The 25,469-nt window shown below is 51.3% G+C and overlaps 1 protein-coding gene across 2 annotated transcripts; it reads right to left on the bottom strand.

Annotated features, from left to right (window-relative positions):
• Positions 1-522: 522 nt before the first annotated feature.
• BSDC1 (BSD domain containing 1) lies at positions 523-24,131 on the bottom strand. Of its 2 annotated transcripts, none has more exons than XM_058678350.1 (11): positions 24,055-24,131; positions 23,711-23,771; positions 20,133-20,249; positions 15,949-16,116; positions 15,494-15,548; positions 13,641-13,756; positions 13,237-13,305; positions 13,003-13,081; positions 11,084-11,563; positions 3,224-3,327; positions 523-1,850 (listed from the first exon to the last, which is right to left on the bottom strand). In XM_058678350.1, exons 1-11 carry the CDS (start codon positions 24,114-24,116, stop codon positions 1,818-1,820), a joined length of 1,344 nt encoding a protein of 447 aa, XP_058534333.1. In that variant the 5' UTR covers positions 24,117-24,131; the 3' UTR covers positions 523-1,817. The 2 variants fall into 2 exon arrangements, with proteins under 2 accessions (XP_058534333.1, XP_004591673.2); XM_004591616.3 differs by having other exon boundaries at positions 24,011-24,059.
• Between the last annotated feature and the right edge of the window lie 1,338 nt (positions 24,132-25,469).

Consider the following 25,469-nt stretch of genomic DNA (forward strand, 5'->3'; position numbering starts at 1 on the left):
TCGCTCTCTGTCTCTCTGTCTCTCTGTCTCTCTCTCTCTCTCACACACACACACACACACACACACACACACACACACACACACGGAGAGGAAAGGAGAAAAATGACCTGGTGCAATTGGATCTATTGTTGCAACTTCCTTTCCAAATAAAAGCAGAGGCCATGATGGAGAGGCCTGCGGGGGCCGTGCCCCTGCTTCATTCAAAGGCCAAGCTGTTGTGACCAGCCCAAGGGACTTGCTTAGGACCCAGGCTCTTCTCCCTGCATTCCCCCATCCCCACTGCTCCAAACAGGAAGTCACCCCCACAGTGTGTCTGCCCTGGCTCTGGTGAGCTGCCATGAGGGACAAGCCAGATGCCTGGATAGCTGGTTCGATCTCTTTAATGCTGTTAAATGGCATTTGTGGAAAAGGTTCCGGATGAAGTTCTTTTTTCTTTCTTTTTTTAATTACAAAACTAACAGCTGTTAGATTTTTTTTTCCTTTTTTTCTTTTCCCAGCTAAAAAATACTCTGGGGAGATGCATTATAATTTAAAATATATAATATTGCACAAACAACCAAAAAGTTAAACTAAAGAGATAATTACAAAGAGAAAAACCCTATCCCATCAGAAAAAGATTCCATATCCTCTCCCTCCCACCAGATCCCCACCCACTCCACGCCCTGGCCACCACCCTGTTATATCACCAGCAAAGCCACCAGCCTTTGTATAAACCCAGCAGAGCAGCATCATGGAGCACCAGGGTCCCCAGGAATCCCTGCAGCTCCTCATACCCCTGAGGGCTGCTGCTTTACCAGAGCGCTGTGGGCAGGACAGCGTGAGGGCTGTGACTGCCAGTGGGAGGAGCTGCTACAGAAGTCTGAAGAGTACTTCAAGGTCACCCCCAGCGCATCCCTTCCGGCAGCTGGGGTGCAAGGTGGACAAAGCTGGACTTTGCCAAGTTTGAAGCACATGCCTTTGATCAGTGCCCTGTACCGCTGGTCGTGGCTCGGGCCCTAAGCTACAGGGGGGCCAAGGTGGGTAGCTGGTTGGACAAGGTATCCTGCCAGGCAACGCACAGGAGGGCCTGGAGTGGTCCACCCCTCCCCCTTCTGGGGGAGGGGATGGGATACAAGAGTGGCCTCTTGCAGGTGGCACAGCTGGGCTAAGGACTTGGGTGTAGTGGACACGAAGCAGCCCTGGGCAAGGGCCGAGGACGTCCCAGAGTGGGCTGGAGGAAAGGGGGAAGGTGGCTCAGAGTTTGGTCTCCAGGTATGAACCCCAAAGGATCTTGCCAGGAATGGAAAGTGCCTGGGAGAAGGAGACTCCCAAGGGAGACCAACTTCCCAGAGGTGAACACCTCACCTGCTGGGACAGAACAAAAATGTGCTGGCCATCCCCATGTAGCCAAGGGCAGGTGCCATGGTCTTTCATGCCTGTTTATGGGGGACCGCATGTGTGGTCTTGGCTTCCTCCAAGAGACTGGTGGTGTAGCTTCGGTCTAGAAGGGCCGGAGCTGTCCTGTGGGACTTCCCAGCATGCGCCCCCAGGAATAGTGAATGTTGAGCAGAGAACTGTCGGTTCTCCAGTGAGGTGTGTGGCCTTCCCACTTGGGTCATCCTATAGTTGGCACAGATCAGAGTTCCTGGTTCGGATTTAGAGAGCCTCTTCTCTGGGGCACACATGGGCCCAGGGCACCAGCAGGGAGCCACCCGGAATCCATGCCCATGGCTTTGGGTGGCAGAGGCCATTTGGGTGAGTCAGTGTCTTCCAGGGCTGGGCTGAGAGCGTGAGGGAGGCAGGAGGTACTGTGGGTGTGGGAGCTGCTCGCTCCCGGCTCACTCCCAGTCCTCCCACTCTTCATCTTCCAGCTGCAAATGGGGAGGGGGACAACGGAGAACACAAACATGCAGTTACTTCTAGGAGTCCAGCCCAGACCCAGCTCCCTTTGCTGAGCACAGCTGCTCTCTGCCCCACACCCCGGCTCGTGCTGTGAAAGCGCCTCTGCTCCACACCCCCGGCCCTGCTGTGAGAGGGAAGTCCTTAGATCCATGGAATGTAGCTGGGGATCAGAGCTGCCCTGTGTCACACCCAAAGGAGACACTTCTACTGAGCATCAGTGGACACGACCAGGGATGCCCCATCTCCAGCAACCACACCCGGCCACCCCTTACGGAGACCATGTTTCCCATGAGCAGATAAGGCTGTGGCTCTGAGAGGCAAGGGCAGGTGGGGCTTGAGGGTGACACAGTGGCTCCAGCCCTGCATGGCAGCAGGCAGCAGGTACTCTTGGTTTCCATGTGAGACTCCAGTACCTAACTCCATGCTCAAGTCTCCCCAGGGATCTTCCCCTTGCCTCATGATTATCCTGGTCTATAGCTGAACCTTGTATGATGGGATAGAGAAAGATCGCCCAGGAATACTGCCCATCGAATTTCAAAGAGGGTTTGCAAAGCTCCACAGAGCTGGCAGGCCCCTGTGGTGCGAGGAGGCACCATGGGCCTTCTCTGCCCCGGGTCTAGTGATACCACAAGTGCAAGAGATTGTCTAGTTGTTATAACATCTCACTACCATGCCAAAGCGTCAGCTTCCCAATACGAAACCAAGGCCTTCCCCATGTCCTCCTGCTCTGCGCACCTCCTTACAGCAGGCTCAGGAGTGCAGGATGGAAGGAATCATGTGGCTGACTGTGAGAGCCATGCTGCCTTGATTCAGGCTGCAGCCTTGGTCCTGTCATCTGCCAGCTGTGAGTGGTGGGCTGCCCCAGCCTCTCAGAGGTCCACTCTGAACAGTCAGAGTGATGGGGCCTCTGGGACTGTTTATTACTTCCGTCTTCAGAGTGCTACCAGGTCTCAGGCCCCACTCCTAAAGTGGCTACACGTGTTACTTCACCCCTGATTACAAACCAGGTCTTAGATCAGACAAGGCAATGTTTCGATGAGGAAACAGGCTTGGCTTAGGGGACCTGCCTTTGACCACACTGGTGTTTGGTCTCCAAGGTCAGGTCAGTCCTCACACTTGGAGCCCGAGTCAGAAGGCCTGGGGTAGGACACAGCACCCTATGTTTCTGTCGTTCCTTTGCTGATGAGTTAAGTAAGGTCAGTAACATTCCTACCCACCTACTCTAGAAAGCAGAAGTGGGTCCTGGCGGCACCTGCTGGGAGCAGAGGGCAGTGACCCGCCCCACGGGCACGGCGGGGCTTGTAGGGGCGTGCTCAGGCCCTGCCTCGTCAGGCCCACTCACCTCACCGGACGCGTCCATTTTGGAAAGGGCCATCTGTACTTCTTCTTCAGTCATGTCCAAGTCAAAATCCTTCTCCCAGTCCTCACTGATGTCCGTGCTGGAGCCTGGAGACACGAGCCACAGAGTGAGAGGGCTGCGGCAGGACGGGGGAGGGGAGGGTGCAAATCAGCCTCGCAAAGGGCCTGATTACGTATGTGCTTCCACTCTCACTCGGTGATCCTACTTTTAGGAACCTTTCCTAAGGAAAAATCCTGGGTTCAGTTAGAAATTCAGTCAAAAGGATGTTCACTGAAGTGCTGTGACAGTGACGAATGCTTAGGAACAACCTTCCTGATAAGAATTAGAAAAACAGGGCCCAGCGCGGTGGCCTAGTGGCTAAAGTCCTCGCCTTCAACGTGCCGGAATCCCATACGGGTGATGGTTCTAATTCTAGCAGCTCCACTTCTCATCCAGCTCTCTGCCTGTGGTCTGGGATAGCAGCTGAGGACGGCCCAAAGCCTTGGGACCTTACGCCTGCTTAGGAGATGCGGAAGAAGCTCCTGGCTCCTGGCATCAGGTCGGCTCAGCTCTGGCCCTTGTGGCCACTTGGGGAGTGAATCAGCAGACGGAGGATCTTCCTCTCTGTCTCTCTTTCTCTCTGTCTGTATATCTGACTTTCCAATGAAAGGTAAAATACATCTTAAAAAAAAATTAGTGGGCCCGGCGGCATGGCCTAGCGGCTAAAGTCCTCGCCTTGAAAGCCCCGGGATCCCATATGGGCGCCGGTTCTAATCCCGGCAGCTCCACTTCCCATCCAGCTCCCTGCTTGTGGCCTGGGAAAGCAGTCGAGGACTGCCCAATGCATTGGGACACTGCACCCGCGTGGGAGACCCGGAAGAGGTTCCAGGTTCCCGGCTTCGGATCGGCGCGCATCGGTCCGTTGCGACTCACTTGGGGAGTGAATCATCGGACGGAAGATCTTCCTCTCTGTCTCTCCTCTCTGTGTATATCTGGCTGTAATAAAATGAATAAATCTTTAAAAAAAAAAATTAGTAAAAATAAAGATGTAAATTTGTAGTTTCACAGTGGAACATGGTGTGTGGTTAGGTGAGGCTGTCAAAGAGCCCCACAGTATCAGCCGGGAAGCGGCAGGTTACTGCACTGTGAGCCACTGTGGCCAGGCACTGCCGGGGAGCCCCCGACCTTGGTGACCAAGAAATGACCACAAGGTGGCTCTTTTCCACTCGCTCCCTCCCTCTCTCCCACCAGCACTAACCTCACTCCTGCTCCGACACACCGGCTACACTCCACCTACACTCCACCTCCGGGCCTCTGCATGGGCTCCACAAGACAGATTCCCTCCCTTCCTCTAAAGCTTCACTTCAGGAGATGTGCACTCGCACTGTCCCATTTTATTTATTTATATATGTTTCTTGTAAGTCAGATATACAGAGAGGAGGAGAGACAGAGAGGAAGATCTTCCGTCCACTAATTCACTCGCCAAGTGGCTTCAATGGCTGGAGCTGAGCTGAGCCGAAGCCAGGAGCCAGGAACCTCCTCCAGGTCTCCCACACAGGTGCAAGGTCCCAAGGCTTTGGGCTGTCCTTGACTGCTTTCCCAGGCCACAAGCAGGGAGCTGGATGAGAAGTGGGGCCGATGGGATACAAACTGGTGCCCATATGGGATCCCAGCGTGTATAAGGCGAGGACTTTAGCCATTAGGCTACTGCGCTGGGTATCCCCATTTTCATTTTAAATGTTAATTCAAAGGTAGAGACAGTGAAGAGAAAGACACACAGTGTAAGAAAGAAAGAGAATTTTCCATCCATTGGTTCACTCCCCCCAAAGTCTGTAACTACTGGGGGCTGAGTCAGGCCCAAATCAGGAGCCAGGAACTCCACATGCATGCCAGGAACAAGTACTGGGGCAGTTTCTGCTCTCTTCCCAGGAGAATCAGCAGGGAGCTGCAGCTGGAGCAGAAGAATGGGGGAGAAAGCACTTAAACTGACAACAACCGTTGCAAATGGTGGCTTGACTCTGAATCACACTGCCTGCCTTATTTCAAATTGTAATCCATGCTCCTCACTCTGCTCTATTTTCTCCAGTTATTTATGACTTTTCTAGCTTATTGCAGACTGAATATGTGTACTGCCTGGTAATAGAGAAGCTAGATTGTAAGCTCCATGAAGACCGGATCCTTGTCTTCCTGTGTGTTTCAAGTGCTTAGGACACACAGCTGGCACTCAGAAACATCATGATCTCTTTCTCCAAGCCAGAAGGCAGCACACTGTTCCATGGATCAAATGCAGCCTAATGCCCATTTTAACACATTTGGAACTCAGCCATGTCTGGTTGCTTGCACACTGTGGCTGCTCTCATGCTATCAGAACCTGTTGGAGTTACAGTTTGGTCCCATATGGAAAATTTTTACTCATGCCTGCTCCAGGGTAATCTTACATCTGCTACAGTGTGATAAACACTGCTCTAAATATTCCAGTTGGGGATTTTTTTTAGGGGTAATATTAAAAATACAGGGGTGGGCATCTGGTACCCGTAGCTAAGAAGCCCCTTGGGATGCCTGCATGAACTGCTTGGTCAAGTTCCAGCTACTCTGCTTCCAATCCGGCTTCCTGCTAACGCAACCCAGGAGGCAGTGGATGATGGCTCAGGCAGTTGGGGCCCTGCTGTCCATGGGAGATATGAACAGAGTTCCAGACTCCTGGCTTCAGCTAGTTCTGTAGCAAGCATTAGGTGAATGAACCAATGGATGGCAGATCTCTTTGTCTTACTGTCTTTTCAATTAAAAAATAAATTTAAAAAGGTATATACAGTATAAATTTAAAAATATGCTCAAGCAGGCTCGATGTGGTAGCCTAGCAGCTAAAGTTCTTGCCTTGCATGCACTGCGATCCCATATGGGCACCAGTTCAAGTTCTGGCTGCTCCACTTCCCTTCCAGCTCCCTGCTCGTGGCCTGGGAAAGCAGTCGGGAGTGGCCTAAAGCCTTGGGACCCTGTACCCATGTGGGAGACATGGAAGAGGCTTCTGGCTCCTGGCTTCGGACTGGCTCAGCTCTGGTCACTGTGGCCACTGAGGGTGTGGACCAGCGATGGAAGCTATTTCTGTCCTCCTCCTCTCTGAAATCTGACTTTCCAATAAAATAAATAAATAGAGGTGAAAGTTGGCCCAGGTACTTGGGCCTGTTCTACCCATATGGAGTTCTGGCTCCTAGCTTTGGCCTGGCCCAGCTCCTGTTATTGTGGCCATCTGGGGAGTGAACCAGCAGATGGAAGATTTCTGTCTGTCTGTCTCTCTGTCACTCTACCTTTGTCTTAAAACTGCCTGAGATGCCTGGATTTGACCGAGTCCCAGCTCCACTCCTGACTCCAGTTTCCTGCTGAATGCACACCTTGGGAGGTAGAAGGTGATGGCTCAGATACTTGGGCCCCTGTCATCCACCTGGGAGACCCAGACTGAGGTTTAGGCTTGTCCTTGGCCTGGCCCAACCCTGGCTGCTGTGGGCATTTGTGGAGTAAGCCAACAGGTGGGAGTTCTCTCTGTGTCTCTCTCTTATTTTTTCAAATAAAATTTTATAAAGTGACCAAAGACGTATGCATACATATAGAAAAGATGAATAAGATACCCAGAATGGACCAGCCAATGGTATCTGTATATACTGAGGTCATAGGGTGATTTTTCTTGGTGTTTTCTTCTCTTACAATAAACATGTATTGTTTAGTAAAAGTTTTTTCTTGTTTCCCACCAATTTTTTGATTGTTGTTTTAAATTTGAAAGGCAGGCACAAACAGATCTTCCGCCTACTGGTTCACTCCCCAGGTGTCCACCATACTAGCACAGCCAGGAGTCAGGAGCTCCACCATGTCCCCCATGTAGGTGGTGTTAGGGACTCAAGGATGTGAGCCACTGGCTGCTGGCCCCTAGGGGAGGGGACGCATCAGTAAGAGGCTGAGAGTAGAAGCAGAGCTGAGAGTTAACCCTGGGTACCCCAGTGCAGGGCATGAATATCCCAAACAGTATCTTACCCACTGTGCTAAATGTCTGTTAAAGCAACCAAACTTCTCTCTTTTTTAAAGATTTTCTTTGGGAAAGCACATCATTCCAATTTCAGTGTATGTGCTGCTGAAGCAAGCATGGGAAAGCATCAGATTTACGGAGAGAAGGAGAGACAGACAGATCTTCTGTCTGCTGGTTCACTCCCCAAGTGACTGCAATGACTGGAGGCAGGAGGCAGAAACCTCTTCACGTGGGTGCCGGGTCCCAAGACTTTGGGCTGTCCTCTACTGCCTTCCGAGGCTACAAGCAGGGAGCTGGATGGGAACATGAACTAGCCCATAGGGGATCCCAGCACTTGCAAGGTGAGGATTTAGCCATTGAACCATAGTGCCAGACCCCCAAACGTGTTGTAATGCAATGTTCAAAAGAACGGTTCCTGGGCCTGGTGCGGTAGCCTCACATCCTGGCAGTGAGATGTGACTCTAGCTCCACCTGTCACTGGCCTCTTCCTATGACACTGTGCATGTTGCCAAGACACGATCTACCCGAGAATTTAAGCATTCATCATGTGTTTTTGCAGTTTTTGTTTTGCTTTGAGGAAATCGGAGTTTTCGGTGTCACTCACAGCTCACTATATTGCTTGTTTAACTGGCTACTGCTCCAGATAAGAAATGGAGGCAAACTGTTCTAGGCCATGGTCAAGATGGACTTTGAACCCAGGGCCCCAGTCCCCTGTCTTCCAGCCCTGCTGTGAGCAACAGCATAGGCTAACTCTGGACTGTAAGATTAGACAGGCAGGAAACAGCTTTGTGATGACAGGGACTACCTTGATTGCTTGGGAACCCATGTTGTCACCCCTGACCTTTGCTGTTCCCACAGATCAAGAAGCTTGTCATTCTAGGATGTGAGTGTGTCTGGCCCAAGCCTCTGCTCTTCCTGTTAAGATTCAACCCCTTGGGGTGGGTGTTTGGCAGAGCAGTGAAGCCACCACTTGGGACACCTGCATCCTGTACAGAAAGCCTGGGTTTGAATCCCGGCTCCACTGCCAATTCCAGCGTCCTGCTCATGTGCACCCTAGCAGGCAGGAGGTCCCTGCCACCCACACAGGAGACCTGGATGGAGTTTTGGGCTCCTGGCTTTGGTCAGGTCCTGATATAGCAGATGGAAGATCTGTCTTTGTTTCACATTTAAAAGAAACTTTTTTTTTTTTTTTTTAAAGATTCATTCCTCTCACTTTGTCTCTACCGTTCCAATTACAGAACAACATCCTGGCTCTCCCCAACGCACCTGACCATTGCTGCTACTGTGGTGTGACGGTGTGTATCTGCAGCCCCTCTGGCCACAGAGGCAGGATACAAAGCAATCAATAGCCTATATTACACACCTCTTTCATAACTGCAACTTCATTCAATCTCCGATCATTAATTTTTGTAACTAACCTCTCCGTAGCCTATTTCCAAACACAACCCTTAATTCTTTGGCTATTTCACTGCCTCTCACTTCTCCCCTAACCTGGCCTTCCCTATGATCATTTTAGTCACATACTTTTCTTCCATTCATATTATCTGGCTAAACTTGAACCCAGTAAATCCAACTCCCCTTCTGCTCTGTGCCTGCCCTGAGCAACTGAATGTGGCTGGGCCGAAGAACACAGAGGCTGAGAGGTCTCAGTTCGCATCCCTGACCACTACTGGGTCCTGACAAGGACCACCCGCTCAGCTGCCCCACTATACCTGTTAGGCACACATCCCTTATTCTTCTTCATCTGTAGAGGACTATTGCATACTTTTCTTAACATTTATTGGGAGGGTGACTGAACTGTTTCCTAGCAGTAGAAAAACAGGGAAACGGCACAGATCTCCTGGGGCCTCTGTGAGGATTCGGTGGCAGGCCTATCGAGTGCTTAGCACAGATCTGGACAAACACAGAGTGCTCAGGGATTTTGGATTACAATTCCCTCAAAGTTCTGCTTAAATTTCTTCCCCAATTAAGGATCTATCATGAAACAGTTACCCACCATGGTATGGAGTAGTAAACAGAAACTTAGAGAAGAGAAGATCAGTACTTCTACAGCCACACAGCTTGGGTGGGAAGTTGGGTTGGGAGATCAGAGCAGTTTGAGAGCAGAGCTCAAGGCGGAGCCCTGAGCCCCAAGGCTCTGCTGCTTTCCAGCACCGGGTCTAACCTTCTGCAGGAAGGCAGCTTAGGATGTTAGGGTCTCACGTTCTGAGCTGCCCCCGTCTGCCCACCTTCTACTCTCTCCTGGGAGACAATCCAGAACAGGGGGCTTTGGTTATCACCCCTCCCATGCACCCCAAGCCCTCCACTGTCTAGACTTGTAGCCTGCTGCTCCCCGACACCTGGTCCAAACTCTCCAGCTCTCCTATCCAGGACCTTCCTCCTCGGTGAAACACCTGCCATGCCCAGAGACTCCTCCTTTCTCTGAATGCCTCTGGTACCCGGCCTGCTCCACACTGCTTCCTGTTTCCTCACAAAGACTGCTGCTTCAGCCCCTCCCCCACAGTGTCTCATAAAGAGTGGGTGAGAGCTAAGGGATGACCTCACTGAACCAGTCAGAAGGCAAGCACTGTGATGGCCTTCTGGGGGAGCACGGTGGTGCTGCAGTGGGGTCTCTTCTCCTCTCTGGGCAACACACAGGCTTCACCTGCTGGGCAAGCGTCATGGCTGGAGTGGGACTGCCTGTTCCCAACGACAGTGTGTGTGAAGCAGGAAGGGGATTTTGCTGGTAGTCGGTTAATGCTGCAGAGGGATTCTGGATATGTCAACAAAGGGCTATCTTGAGGTCTGTGTTGTGGCACAGAGGATAAAACCACTGCCTGCAACACTGGCATCCCATATGGGCGCGTGTGCAAGTTCTGGTGGCTCAACTTTTGACCAACTCTGCGAATGGCCAGGAAAAAGCAACAGAAGATCAGAAGATGTCCCAAGTACTAGGGCCTGCGTCACCCAAAAGGGATACTTGGATGAAACGTGTGGCTCCTGGCTTAGGCCTGGCCAAACCCTGGCCATTGTGGTTGTTTCGGAAGTGAACCAGCAGAGAGCTCACTGTTTTTTTCCTCTCTCTGTAACTCTAGTTTTCAAATAAATAAATCTTTTTTTTAAAAAGGGAGGGGGGCTATTCTTGTGCTTTAATTCTTGGAGCTGAAGGGGCTGCCCTTTGCCGTAACCTCAAAGACTCTTCTGTCTGGAATTCCACCTCACAGTAAGAACTGAAGCTCTGTTACGACACTGGGTCACTGTCAGCTCCCTCACCTTCATTCTATTCCTCCTCAAACTGTCTCCATGTTTTCTGTAGGGAAGTTGGATGACTTTCTTAGGTTATAAAGGCAATCCCTGATATCAGTGTCCAGGGATTCCTAAGGCAGGATAAGACTGAATCATCCAAAAGGACGCAAACGGGCACAGGGTGGTAACTGAAGACATGGGAGTGCAGTCAGACTGGCTGCATCTGAATTTGGGCTTGCTTTTCCTGGCCAGGTGAGTTTGAGCAAGTTACTTAACATTTCTGGGCCTCATTCTTAATACCAGAAAAAAATGCTTCCCTGGGTGAGTGATGCTAAATGCAAAAATGGCATGAACATATATCTCATGGCATCCATCATAAATCTTAATTCGCTGACTCTAAGACCTTAGCAATGGAAAGACACAACTCTCTTTCAGACAGGTTAGAATTGAGGACCTATGACAACAAATGCTCAGGCTATAGCAGCTGTCATCACCAAGGCCAAGGAAGGGAAGCTCCTTCTAGGATCCTAATCGGGGCAAGAGGAGGGTCTGCCTTGGAAGCTGGCAACTCCCAGACGCCCTCCTCCTTCCACACAGCCCCCGGGCTGCGCCTTCACACCTACCTTTCTTCCCATTGTTGGAGGGTGTAGACTTCCCACTGTCCGAGTTCAGCTCAAACACCCGTAAGTCTGTAGGTCCCTCTTCCCTCAGTATCTCTACTCTGGCCGGAGGCCTGGGCTCGGTGCTGCTGACGCGGCCAGCAGGGCCTGGTGGCTTGGTGGGCACTGGGGGCGCAGGTCCAGTCTCGCCTATATCTGCAGCTGGGTTCTGGTCCTCCAGAGATGCTTCCAGCAGCTTTTGGGACAGGTCCTTGGGCAGCACTGGGGCCTCAGGGGCAGTGACAGGGTTAACAATTTGTGTTACGAGGGAGACGCTCTCGCTGCTCTCTGATGGAGTCACCTCTGCTGGGGGCTCAAGTTGGGTCCCCAGAGTCTCTTCACACGGGTTCTGGGGGCCACGTCCTCCTTCAGGGCATGTGGAAGTTTTGGCCACAGGAATCTTCGCCTCTTGGGGAGATGTGGGTGAAATGCCCACAAGCTCCTCTGTGGAGAGAGAAGCAGGGGTGAGAGGGTGGTGAGCCCTGGCGAGCTCCCAGACCGCCCTGGAGCAGTTTCCCATTGAAGCGACCACTGATCAGAACTGAAAAGCACCCCTTTCCTAACCTCCTGCCAAACATCAGCATGATGTTTCACAGACACTCCCTGCTGGACAAACTTGACTATCCTGGGGCCAGGTGCTTGCCAGGTGTCCAGCAACTCAGCTCAAGAGGTTAAAATAGACAAGCAAGCCAAATTTTGAAAGTCTATCAGCTTGGGGTTCAGGCCCTGCTACCTTCTGTGTGTACGACTGGGCAAGCCACATAAATGTTAACCTGTTTCCCTCTTTCCCAAAATGGAGAAGTGAGTGGTGGTAAGGACTACACAGCTAAAGCTGGGCCTTGGTACTAATCCAGGCGTTTCTATCGAATCTAATGCTGTGGCATATCAGATAAGCCTGCTGCCTGCGATGCAGCATCCTTTATGGGTGCTTTGTTCCACTTCAGATCTAGCTCCCTGCTAGTAGTCTGAGAAAAGCAGTGGAAGGTGCCACAAGTGTTTAAGCCCCTGTCACCCATGTCACTAGATGAAGCTTCTGGCTCTGGCCGGGCCAAGCCCTGGATGGAAGATCTTTATCTCTCCTTCTCTCTTTGCAACTCTGACATTTTTATTTATTTATTTTTTTAAAGATTTATTCATTTTTTTTATTACAGCCAGATATACACAGAGGAGGAGAGACAGAGAGGAAGATCTTCCGTCCGATGATTCACTCCCCAAGTGAACCGCAACGGGCCGGTGCGTGCCAATCCGACACCGGGAACCAGGAACCTCTTCCGGGTCTCCCATGCGGGTGCAGGGTCCCAATGCATTGGGCCGTCCTCAACTGCTTTCCCAGGCCACAAGCAGGGAGCTGGATGGGAAGTGGAGCTGCCGGGATTAGAACCGGCGCCCATATGGGATCCCGGGGCTTTCAAGGCGAGGACTTTAGCCGCTAGGCCACGCCGCCAGGCCCAACTCTGACATTTTAAAAAAAAAATTTATTTTTTATTTGAAAGACAGAGTTAGAGAGAGGAGAGACAAGGAGATCATCCACTTGCTGGTTCATTCTCCAAATGGCTGCAATGGCTGCAATCTGAAACCAGGAGGAACTTCTTCCAGGTCTCCCACATGGTTGCAGGAGCTCAAGGACTTGGGCCCTCCTCTGCCACCTCCCCAGGCCATTAGCATGGAGCTGGATCAGAAGTGGAGCAGCAGCTGGGACTTGAACTGGTGCCCACTGGGATACTGATGCTGCAAGTGGAGGCTTAGCTTGCAACACCGTGGTGCCAGCCCCCTACGTTTCAAATAAGTCTTTAAAAAACAGTATCAGATCTTCCATGTCAGTAGGCCTCAGTGCACACGGCTCACTCCCCACCACGTGCCTGTCACCTCTCAACACCTCTTACCTTCCTCCTCCTCCCAGCCAGGCTCTGCTGACAGGCTCTGGTCTGCTCGCTGCTTCAAGGCATCCCTGCGGGCCTGCTCCTGGAGGGGGAGAGGGCAGCTGGCCAGGGCAGTTGGGCAGCCTGCCCTTAGACCCAGCTCCAGACCCCAGATCTCTCAGCATGCTGTGTCCCATCTTCTCCTCCACCCAATCCAGCCTGCTTGCCCCTGGGCCTTCCCAGGCTGGAGCAGCGTACCTGCTCCAGTTGATGGACTTTATAGAAATACCGATGCCAGAATTCCGAGTGGGAAACAGCCGCTGGAACCTGGAACGAGAGTGGAGGTATGACTTTGGGCGCATCAGCCTGCATCTGCCACTCTGCGTTTCAGACACAGTACGTGGTTTGGTGGTGTTCGGCAGAATACTTCCATCCCACTGCTTCCTGGTCACATTTGGCCAACCCCCGCTGGGCTCTGCTGGCCCTTCGATTCTTCACCAGTCTCTGAATGCCAGAAGCCTGGTCAGTCAGCCTCTCCCGGTGGAGTCTTGGCTTAGGACACAGCCAGGCTGGCTGTATAGGGTCTCCCATGGCACGTGGCCCTCCCACTCCCAAGCCCTCAGGCCTAGAGCTGGCTGAGGTCCTGCTGGCTGGGCCCTCACCATCTTGGTGTAGAGGGCCCGGATGGAGGGGCTGCCTACAAGGAGCTCTGAGATCTCCCCCTTCTTCTCCTCCAGGCAGCACTGGGAAAGCCAGGCGTCAAACAATTCCGGGGGCCCTGTAGAGGGATACATGCTGATGGTCAGTTCCCTGGGTCTGAGGAAAGAACATGGGTTCTACAGAATGTACCTAAGCTGGTTTTGGACAATAAGGACAACTTAACGGGTTTTTCAAAGATATTTGGCTCAACATGGAGGGGGGTCAGGCGGGGTAAAGGGGTGGGGTGGGGTCTTGGTGAGATCACTAGAGTCTGGCAGCTAAACAGCCTCTGGAGGGGCTCTAGTCCTCACTGCCTGGACCCCTGCTGCTGGCTACTGCACATGGCTACTGAATCCCACCTATCTGAAGCAGCTGTCTGCTCGCAGGGCACTTTGGGACCCATCCAAGCCCACGGCAGGTCCCCATCCTCCTTAGGCAGCCTCCACGACTTCCCACCTTGGGGGCTCGGGCTCTCTTTTTGATCCCTCTCTTCTGCTGGCTTCTCATTCCTTTTTCCTTCTTTCCTGAGTGGTCCCATGGAGTCTTCCAGGCTCCTCAGTTTCCTTTTTGTATCTCTTCTCACTTTTTTATTTTCTCTCAAGATGATCTCTACCAAGCCACAGATTCTACCCGTCACCACCAGCACCTGCCGCCTCTGGCTCCAGACTACCCTTCTGCACTCCAGATGCAGATGCTACAGGCTCACCTCGCCCTCAGTGGTCCTGACTCCAGGGCCAGCCCAGGCTCCTACCGGCTAGAGTCCAGTTCCTCAACGTCGCTTGTATGCGCACATCTTCCTCTTCATCACACCTGCCTCTTCCCTCTGAGACAGGGATTTCCACTAAACCCCTTAATAGGTCTCCCTGTCTTTACCTTCTTCGTTCCTCACAATACTGTCCAAAGGCCGCTTTCCAAAATGCAAATCTGACCATCTTCAGGCCTCAGAACCCTTAACAGCTCCCTCCACAAAAGACTTTAATTGGAGTCTGCAGGTGGGTTTCACAGGGCCAAGGCTTTTTTCTACTGTAGCCAAGATTCTTGCAAAGAGCGCCTGTCATTTTCAATTCTCAAAGGTCCTTGTGACTAACAAGGTCTAGAACCAACAGCTGCTGAAAGATTTTAGAGTCAAGCTCAAACATCTTGGGTTGATCCACAAAGTGCTCCTGGGCCTGGCTTCCTGCATTACCTCTCACTGTATTCTCTCCCTCACATGTACCCTCCAAGCCAATGGGACCAAGGGGGCAGACCTTCAAATGTGCTGCTGCTTTTGTCTTTGTATCCTGCCCCACTTTTTTTTACGTGCAGAAGTGAACTAACTTATTTCTGAAACCCAGATGGAAGAATCATTTCCAGGGTTCCCCAGGCTGGGGTAGGTGCCATTCCTTTGGGCTCTTGCTGCCCCCTTCATTCCAGAAGAGTCACCACTCTCTCCTAGGCTCTCAGCTTTATTCAGTTTCCCCAGGAATTCCTTGTAGCAGCCAGCTCTGAAGGGCTGGGCCAGGTAGACAGATTGACTGATTTTGATCTCCTGTTCCCAGCATGGGATTTGCTGCATGGTAGGGGCTCAGGAAAAAGGAGCTAAAAGGAAGACAGCCGGGGGAGCAGGGCTAGGAAGGGAGCTATGTCGAGAGGACGAATTAGCGGGGGAGTGAGGTCTCCACCGGGGCAGGATGAAGAAAGTTGGCTCAGGGAGGAAACAGCGACATCAACATCCTGTCCCTCTACAATTGGGGTACCAGCCACTGGACAGGCAGGGCCCACAACCCAGACCCTGTTGGTTGACCCACGAGCCCACCCCTTACTGCTACCCTCTCACCATCTGGTTCATTGCAGTAGGTTGCTGGGTCTGACTGCAGGCTATAGAGGCGAGCCTGTTGGGGAGAAAACAGAAATCTTGGGGTGCTAGGAGTAGAAGGTACTTCTTCCTGCCAGCAAAACAGATCAACCACAACCACAGTCCAGCTTCTCTGTGACCTACAGTACGCACAGGGTACTTATCCATAAATACCGTGGCACAGGTACAAGCCCAAAACCAGGGCTCTGAGGAAAATGATTTTTCAACCTGTAGGCCACTCATGGGTACTAAGAAAATATAGTGTAAGCAGGCTATAAAACTGTGTAAATGGGGACTAGCATTGTGGCACAGTGAGTTGTTAGTATTCTCCAGTTCAATTACATGTACCTATCTGCTTTTTAGCCAGAATATCTGTTGCTTTTGTGAGCACAGGTTAGAAGTCCATTGCTTCTCCTGGAGAGGTGGCTGTTAAATACCTTGGTGCCATCATAGGGTTCAGCTGTGCCAGAGGGCGTGCCCATCAGAGTGATGACATCGCAGTCGATGGTTTTGTCTGGTGAGGGGGCAAAAGTGTCTGAGATCACCCCCAGGAAGTCAGACAATCCCTTCTTCATCTTCTCCGTTGCCCCTGAGGAACCTTCAGTCTGTGGAGAGAATGGGCAAAAGGAAGCAAGTGCCCTAGGAGCAGGCTGCCACCGGGGCTCGGGGATGTGTGCAGAACCTTCACTGCATCCTGAGGCTGGAGGACGCAGGCTGTGAGGGTTTGGAAGAACAGGGTGGTGGCAAGCTAGGTGGATCAGAGCAGAGATCCTCGACTGGTTGCTAATCAAAAATTGGCATGAGGGAGGCAGGCATTTGGTGTAGCCACTAAGATGCCACACAGGATCCTTGCATCTCACACTATAGGGCTTTTCAGTCTCAAACCCTGTTGCAAGTCAGCTTCCTGCTAATGCATATTCCAGGATGTAGCCGGTGGTGGCTCAAGTACTTGGGTTCCAGCTACCCAGGTGAGAGACTCAGGTTTAGTTCATGGTTTCTGGTTTTGACCTGGTCCAATCCTGGCTGTTGTGGGCATTTGAGGAGCAGACTAGTGAACAGCAGATATCTTTGTCTCTCTATATTAAAACAACAACAACAACAACAAAAACCTGGCAGAAGAGGGGTGTTTGCTGTAACGGTTACAATACTATCCCAGGGCCCGGCGGCATGGCCTAGCGGCTAAAAGTCCTCGCCTTGAACGCCCCGGGATCCCATATGGGCACCAGTTCTAATCCTGGCAGCTCCACTTCCCATCCAGCTCCCTGCTTGTGGCCTAGGAAAGCAGTCGAGGACGGCCCAAGGCTTTGGGACCCTGCACCCGTGTGGGAGACCTGGAAGAGGTTCCTGGTTCCCGGCTTCGGATCAGCACAGCACCGGCCATTGCGGCTCACTTGGGGAGTGAATCATCAGATGGAAGATCTTCCTCTCTGTCTCTCCTCCTCTCTGTATATCTGACTTTGTAATAAAATAAATAAATCTTTAAAAAAAAATACTATCCCAATCACAGAGTTTACTTTCAGTCTCGGCTACTCAACGGCTTCTGATTCAGTTTCTAGCTGTTGTCTTAGGGAGATATGTTCTTTCAGAAGGCAGATGATGGATCAAGGAGTTGGTTTCTTGCTGCCCATATGGGGGACCAGAATGGAGATCTTGGCTTTTGGTTTCAGTCTAGCCTACCCTTGGCTGTTTTAAGCATTTGGCGAGAAAGTCAGCAAACGGAAGGTATTTGTGTGTCGCTCCCTCACTCCATACCGCTGCCTTTCAAATAAGTAAACTTTTTTTAATTAACTGATTTATTTGAAAGGCAGAGGGACACAGAGAGATCTTCCATCTATTATTTCACTCCCCAGATGACCTTAGCAGGTGGTGCTGGGCTGGTCTGAAGCAGAAGCCAGGTTTTCCATGTGTGTACAGGAGGCCAAGATTTGGAGCCATTCTCTGTTGCTTTTCCACGTACATTGGCAGGGAGCTGGGTGGGAATTGGAGCAGCTGGGATTTGAATGGCACCCATATGAAGATGCCAGCAATGCAGGCAGTAGCTTTACTCAATATGTCACAGCACTGGTCCCATTAAGTAAATCTTAAAAAAAAAAGACACAGCTTGGGATGCCCGGATCCCATACTAGAGTAGCTGGTTTGGAGTCATGGTTCTGTGCATAATTCCTGCTTCCTAACGCACATCCTGGGAGGCAGCAGGTGACAGCTGGAATAGGTGCGTTCCTGCTACCCACGTGGGAGATCTGACCAAGTTCCTAGGTCCTGGTTCAGCCCCAGGAGTTGTGGGCAACTGGGGAGTAAACCAGGGAACAGGAAATCTCCCTTAGTCTCCCTCTTTCAAATAAATCAAATAATAAAGGTAATTTTAAAGAAACTGGCAGCAGTGGAAACATGCCATAGACTTTGGAGCAGGGAAGACAGAAGTACAGTGGTAGGAAGCCACTAGTTTTGGAATCAGACATGGCCTTGAATCTCAGCTCTAGGACTTCTTGGTTATAAGACTTAACGCTTCTGGGACTCTCAGTCTCCTTATCTGTAAAATGTGGATAAATCTAACTCTCCACAGGGTGACTGTTTACATTAGAAGATAAGGCACAGGCAATGTCTGGCACGTGGCATTTAACCAATACCAGTACTGTCAAGCCACTATTTCATCACCGTTGCTCAGCAAATGGAATACTCTGCACAAAGCTTGGGGAAGAAGGGCAGAATGAGAGCACACGGCCTAGCCTTGCTTGGGCAACACAGGGACTTCCCTGGGAAGGATACAACTGGGACACCACGCTTGAGCCATCCTGCTCAGCACCCTCAACAGGCAAGGATGCAGGCCTGAGACAAGATCAGGTTTCAAAAACCTCATGGAAAACTGATAGAGCTAATACAGTCATATCTGTTGAATGGGGAAAAAAGGAATGAATGAAATAAACAAATGCTACCTCGTGTGCACTTAGGCCTATAGCAGTTCAGCAGGTTTACTATTTGTCATTCATGCTCATCAGCAACTATGATGAACAGGCAGACAGTACTTTAAGCATGACTAAAAAACAAAACAAAAAAACGTAACAGTCCCCAAGCGTGTTTTTTCCAAAACAGAGCCTCCACACACTAAGCGACTGATGCAGCTGGTGACCAAATGCAGAAACTACAATCTGTCCCCATGCTAAAGGGGAAAATCCAATATAAACACAAGTTCCAGGGAGCAGGGATTCAGCCCAGCAGCTAAGACACCACATCTCACATCAGCATGCCTGGGTGAGATGCCCAGCTCTGGCTTCTGACTTCAGCTTCCTGCCAGGGTAGATCTGGAGAGGCAGTGGCAAGCAGCTGAGTTCCACCAATCACATGGGAAACGTGGACTGTGTTCTTAGCTCCTGGTATCAGCCTCAGCCATCACCGTCATTTGGGAAAGTGAACCAGGGGAGCTCTCTTGTCTTTTTGTCTCTTATATAGATAAAACAAACAAACAAAAAACCTGAAAACCAGGCCCAACACAGTAGCCTAATGGCTAAAGCCCTCGCCTTGCATGCGCCAGGATCCCATGCGGGCACCAGTTAGTTTCCTGGCTACTCCACTTCCCATCCAGCTCCCTGTTTGTGCCTGGGAAAGCAGTCGAGGGTGGCCCAAAGCCTTGGGACTCTGCACCTGCGTGGGAGACTTGGAAGAAGCTCCTGGCTCCTGGCTTTGGACTGGTTCAGCTCTGGATTGAAGAGTGAACCAGCAGAAGGAAGATCTTTCTCTCTGTCTTTCCTTCTCTCTGTAAATCTGACTTTCCAATTAAAAAAAAAAATCTTTAAAAAACGGAAAATCAAAACAAGAGGGCATTGTACTTCACTGAAAACTTTAAGCTTTCTGAGAGACATCATGGGGGTATACAAAATTTTCACATTTTATAAACTAACTCCTTTCTCACAAGAAGATCCCACTGGGTATTTACAAGTTCAGGGTCACTAAGAGTACAAGCTGGCACATTTCTAGTGGACAGTTTCATAACAACTACTAGAATGCTTAAAACTATACTTACCTTATGAATCCTTTTAGTGTTTTATTATAAAGAAAATATTATGGTGATGAGCAAAAATTTAGCAATCAGAATGCTCACGGTAATTCTGAGGTCAATTCTACCATAACCAAAATAAACTGGGAACTAGTTTCATTCATGGAATAGCAATGTCAGGCCACTTGTAAGGCTATATAACATGGTTGATTTACCATGTCAAAAAGTAGGTTTCAAACTGTGGTATTCAGTTGACTTCAGTTTTCGAAAACTAGAGAGAGATATGTTCCTCCCCCCCAAATCAATACCATTAATCTCTGGGAGGAGGGATTATGGGTGTCTCTAACCTGGTCTTCCTTTTCTCTCTCCTCTTTAACTATATTTTTGCACTGTTTACAATGAATGATTTTGCTAAAGGAAAACTGTTGCTAAATAATACAGAAGCAACACAGGTATAGCTTGTTTGCTTGATAAATGTTACTGTTTCAAAACAGGAGTAAAAATAATCCCCATATTTTCCCTACAGAGGGAGAAAAACCACTCAGTAGTAGAAGGTTGAGAGTCTCACCAGGATCCCAGGGAAGAATGGACTAAGGGGGGCAGGCACCTGGAGGGTGTGGGGGTACTCACAGCCAACTTCTCCTTGACCACGCTGGCTGTGGCTGCGATGGTGCAGGCTGTGTCATGCTGCACCACCTGGGTAAACTCTGTCAGGTCCCGTTTCATGAACTCCAAGGCTTCAGAGGACTGTGGGGAGACAGGAGGGATCAGAGCCAGCTGGTCCCAACCCTGGTCTTCTCCAGTGTGAGATAAAGTGTGGGGAGCCAGTGGAGGCGTCCAAGGAGGATGTGGAAGCACAGCCCTGAAGGATGGACAGGATCTTCCAGGCAGGAGCCGCTCCCTGTTGGCTCACCTGTTCTGAAGAGGTGTGACGGTTGGGGGCTGATGTGTGCAGATACTGAGGTAGGGCAAGTGGCATTTGAGAAGTGCAGGCACATTGCGAGGGGATGCTCTGTCGAGGCATGCTGCCTCCTGCTTCATGCTCTCCTATGCTTCTATACGATCCCACTAGCAAGCATGGCATCTTTACCGTTGGCTTATGCGGCCTACGTCAGCTGGCCTCTGGCTGACTCCCCTCCTGCTAAGGGAGTTTAGACAGGTCTACTGAGATCTAAGAGCTTGTCAGTCCTGCCAGAAACAAAATGTGAAGGCAAAGTGGTAAGGCATGAAGCTGGAGAAGCTGTCAGGGCCCAGTGGATGATGGGGAGCCACCAAAGACATGTGGGACATGAAGGGATTTGTATTTTCAATAGGTCAGTCCAGTGACTGGTGTGAAGGGGAGGTCCAAGGGTGATAAGACAGCAGAAAGGGGAACAGGTAAGAGGTTCTAAGAATCCAGGGAAGAAAACAGAACATGAATCAGGACAGTGCTGATAAGGATGGAGAGGATGGGACTGGGTCAAGGAATAAGAGGAAAAAGAATTAGACATTTAGCCTTGTAATTAAGATGCCTGCATCCTATTCTGGAATACCTGGGTTTGATTTTTAACTTTGGCTCCTGACTCCAGCCCTGTGCTAATGCCAACCTGCACGGCAGTAGTGATGGTTCCAGTTACTAGGTTCCTGTTACCCAGGTGGGAGACCTGGACGGTATTTCTGGCTCTGGCCCTGGGGGAAGGCGTGGGGGACCAAAACAGAAGGTAGTTCTCCCTGTACCTCAAGGAAAAGAAAATCCAGAGGAAAAAAGGTAGATTTGGTGATTACATAGTTAATTGAGGAGCTACTGGCTGCTAAAATAGGTGCCAGGATAAATGTGCTGAGCAAATACTGAACAGCAGGTTTAGAGAAAAGATGGGATAAAGAGTTTGAGCATGCAGCATCTCAGGTGACACAGGATGCCGGGGACTGCTGTCCAGCACTCGCTATCCTCAAACACCAGAGCTCAGCAGGCAGGACGGGGGCGCACTGTGATGTGAAGGTGGAGAAGGTCACCCAGGAAGTTTGCACTGTCAACAGTAGGATGAGGACAGAGCTACACCTTCAGTGGCAGGTGGAGGAAGAGGAATTCAGAACAGGAAAGTCTGCACAAGTGTGTGGAGAACTACAAGAATCATGTGACAAAGGCCCAGCAAGTTGAGTCTCAAGAAACAGGGAGTGTTCCAGGCAACAGAGAGGTGCAGAGATAAGGGCTGCAAACCATCTGCCGGACTTGGCAAGGGGTCGGGAAAGCTGAGTGTAACAGATAAGTTCACGGCTGGTGACTCCTGGGGTGGAGAGGCATCAAGAGAGGCCATGCGTGGTGACCTCAAATTTCCCAAAGTAGGTGAATTTATTTCCCAGAGGTGAAAGAGGAAAGATGAACAGGGAACTTGAAGGAAGAGTTGGCCTGTAGAAAAGTTTCTGAAGCCAAAGATTCACACTGACGAAGGCTTCCTGGAAGTGCCCAGGCCCCACCCATGAGGCACAGCGATTTGCAGAGGAACCAGAAAGCAAGGTATCTTGCCCTCTCGGGGTATATACGCACATGTCTGTGTGTGCACAAAGGAGGGTGGGAAGAAGCAGAGGACTGGCGGCATTACCACCCCAGAATGTGCCAAGGGGGCAAGAGAGCGGAGGGCGCTAGAAAGCAGGTGGACTGGACAGAGACACAATGGAAAGCAATGCCAGCAAAGCATCCAAAGACCACAACCAAAATGGACGCTGGTGGTCTCTAACAAAATAATCTACACTCACGTAGCACTTAACATGCTCCTTCGTGCTTTCCACAGGCCGTCATCTGATACTGATACACCCCTTTAGCTAGGTACTACTAGTATTTCCACTTTTCGGTTGAGTACACGAGGCCTAGCGAAATCAAATAACTTGCCCAAGTGGTTAAGGGAAAGAAACAAAACTTCACCAAGGCAACAGAAGCAACTCAGCCCTTTGCTTCAAACTCTGGGAATTCCCAAGAATGAAGGCCGAAGGTTGACCAGTTGTGTGTGAGGGCCCTTCAAGAAACTCATGGAAAAAAAAAGTAGAATTGCTTAAAAGATGAATTTATTTTGGTGTAAAACTGTTTTGAAATTGATTTTTTTTCATAACACATTTTCCATGAATTTTTTGAATACCCCTCCTATCTTTCATGAATAATGGTTAAGAGCAACCCATACCTTTCCTTCCCAAGCTTGCTACCTTGGGGTTATATCTTCCTTAACCCTTAGTGTGCCATCCTGTGTCTGAGGCCTCATCAATAACACAAACATTGAGCACACCCTCAGACTGGCTGGGCCCTAGCTGACAAGACACCAAGAAACCTCAGGCTAGGGGAGCAACAACAAAGCTCCCCTGATTGGGACTTGGAGGCCTGAAGCCTTTTGGCGGCTCCCCTGAAGCAGGATTCACCCCGGCGGCTGCAGGTAAACATTCATTATCTATTCCCACCATTGGGGCTGGGCTGGTCCTGACAAACCAGCAGGGAAGGAAATAGAAGCTTCCACTGGCATGGCCCCAGGACAGAAGCACACACCACTCAGCCTGCCGGAATTGAGGCATTCAAGGCCCTGGACTTTAAGGCCTTCTTTGCAAACTCCTTGTGCAGGCACAACTCATCAGGCCCCATCAACTCATTTCACGCCTGGTCTCTTGCTTTTTTATCCTGCCTGCCCTGCTAGACCAGGTCCTCCTATACTTGGCTTTCACAGTAAAGAGGTAGCTGTTCGCCTATCCATTTATTAGTGGGAATCCTCCTACACCTGTCTGAGGTCTGCACCCCCCAGGACCTGTTCCACAGTGCACTAACATACGAGACAGGAGTAAGTTTTTCATTGTCGGGATACTTTTTCTTAAAGGCTTCCATCCAGTCTCTCCCACCGTCAAGTTGTCACTTTGTTGAGCTGGTCTAAGACACGGCTTCCTCTACAGGGTTCCTCCAGCCATGACAAAAATCCTTTTATCACTGCAGCTGGTATCCCACCAGTCTGTTCCCTGAGCCCAGGTCGGCCTTGGACCGGCCCACAGCGGGCAGGGCTGGTCAGACCAAGCTGGACGCGAGCAGGACTGGTCGGACCAAGCTGGACGCGAGCAGGACTGGTCGGACCCAGCTGGACGCGGGCTGGTCTGGTCGGACCCAGCTGGACGCGGCCAGGGCTGGTCAGACCAAGCTGGACGCGGGCAGGCGGGCAGTGCGGGTGAAGTCCGGCCAGGGGAAGGGCGCTGGCCCCGCTTACCTTCTCTTTGACTGCCTGGTAGCTCTGCTGCAGCCAGCTCCGCCACCAGCCCACGTCCTCCCTGCGGAAGACAGACACATCTGGCGGCTCCCGCGGTGCGACGCCTGCCCGGCCCGAGGATCGGGTCTCCGTTGGCCCCGCGGGGCCGACCGCTTGCCCACCCCCTCAGACTTGAGCTCCACACCGCCCGTCAGCTCCGGCCACGCCCGCGCGGACCTCCCGTTCCCCACAAGCTCCCCTGCCCAGGGCCCCAACCCTGGGAGAGGGCCTCAACGCCTAGGAACGGGATGACGGGCTCACCCTTCCGCCATCTTGCCTGCATGACATCACCAGTATTTACCGACCTTTGACTTCCGACACGGCACCGCCCCCTCAAGCACCGCCCTGGAGCGCTCGGTCCAATCATCGGCTTTTCCCGGAATTTGGCCCAATCACAGGTCTGCTTTATCCTAAGCCCCGCCTCCCTGAACTCGCGTCCCTGTCACTTGTGAGTTCTCCGCAAAACTCCGCCTCCAAGCTCCAGCTTCACTCCTCCAGCTGTTCGGTCCTCGGGCCCGGTCGGATCGTTAAGGGGAACGACTTAGTTCCGACATGGTGGCCTCCGGGAGCCACACAGCCTACTCGCTGATGACCAGTTGGGGGTAGAGGGGAGGAAGGAAAGGGAGTCCTGGCTGGGGAGCCCATGTGGGAATAGCAGAGCGCAAAGCCAGGGTCGCCCCCCTCGGTGGAACCAGAGGCTAAGCTTGGGGCTGCTCGAGCTAATTAGGCGAACCCGGAGGGCGGAGTTCTGGGCCGCAGGACAATGCAGGGGTGGCTTTGAGGCGAGCTATGGAAGGCTCCCAGAGTATCACGGACACACAGTCACCTCAGCTCAGGGGACCCAGCTGGAGGGTCGGGAGGTTGCCTGGAGGGGGTGAGGGAGGGAGGAGAGAATTCCGCGCCACCTGCGCCCACCTGCTTTGTCTTCCGTCCTGCTGTGATGCACGTCCCTCAAAGTCATCCCATCCGCTAAATTCCATCTCCTTTGCTTAAGGATGTAGCCCTGTATTACCTCTCCCGTCCCCCTTTTTTGTTGGGAAATTTTTTTTTCTCCTATCATAAAAAGCAAGCTAACCAAAAACAACCCTCCATAGGCCTCATTTCCTTACTTCCCTTTGCAGCAAAACTCCTGAATACAGAAAAATAGAAAAAAAATACAGAAAAACTACCTCTAGTCACTGCCTCCAATTCCCCTCCTATTCGCTTCTCTTTCTCTTTTTAAAAATTTATTTGAAAGGCAGACACAGTGAGAGAGGTGGTGGTGGGGGGAGAGATCTTCCACCTGCTGGTTCACTTCCCAAATGTCTGTACCAGCCTGAGCTGTGCCAGGCGGAAGCCAGGTGTCAGGAACTTCCTCCGCATGGGTGTCCACCCGTCTTGGGTGACAGGAGCCCACATCCTTGGGCGTGATCTGCTGCGTCCCTGGGTGCTAGTTAGCAGGGAGCTGGACCAGAAGTAGAGTGGCTGGAACCAGTGCTGGTGCTCATTCCCACTCACCTTTGACCGTTCTTGGGTCAGGTTCCTGCCTCCCCAGGATCTGTTGGCCTAGTTTCTGTTGAGGACGCGCAGTGCGAGGTCCTTGCCTTCCCTGAACCACCAGCATCTTCATGATACAGGTGGCCACTGGCTCCTGGACACTGTACCCTTCTGGCTTTCCTCCAGCCTGGCTGCACAGCACTCTCCTTGGAATGTCAGATTTACAGAGAGAAGCAGAGACAGA

This window comes from Ochotona princeps, chromosome 2 (assembly GCF_030435755.1).
Source record: "Ochotona princeps isolate mOchPri1 chromosome 2, mOchPri1.hap1, whole genome shotgun sequence".
Taxonomy (NCBI): domain Eukaryota; kingdom Metazoa; phylum Chordata; class Mammalia; order Lagomorpha; family Ochotonidae; genus Ochotona; species Ochotona princeps.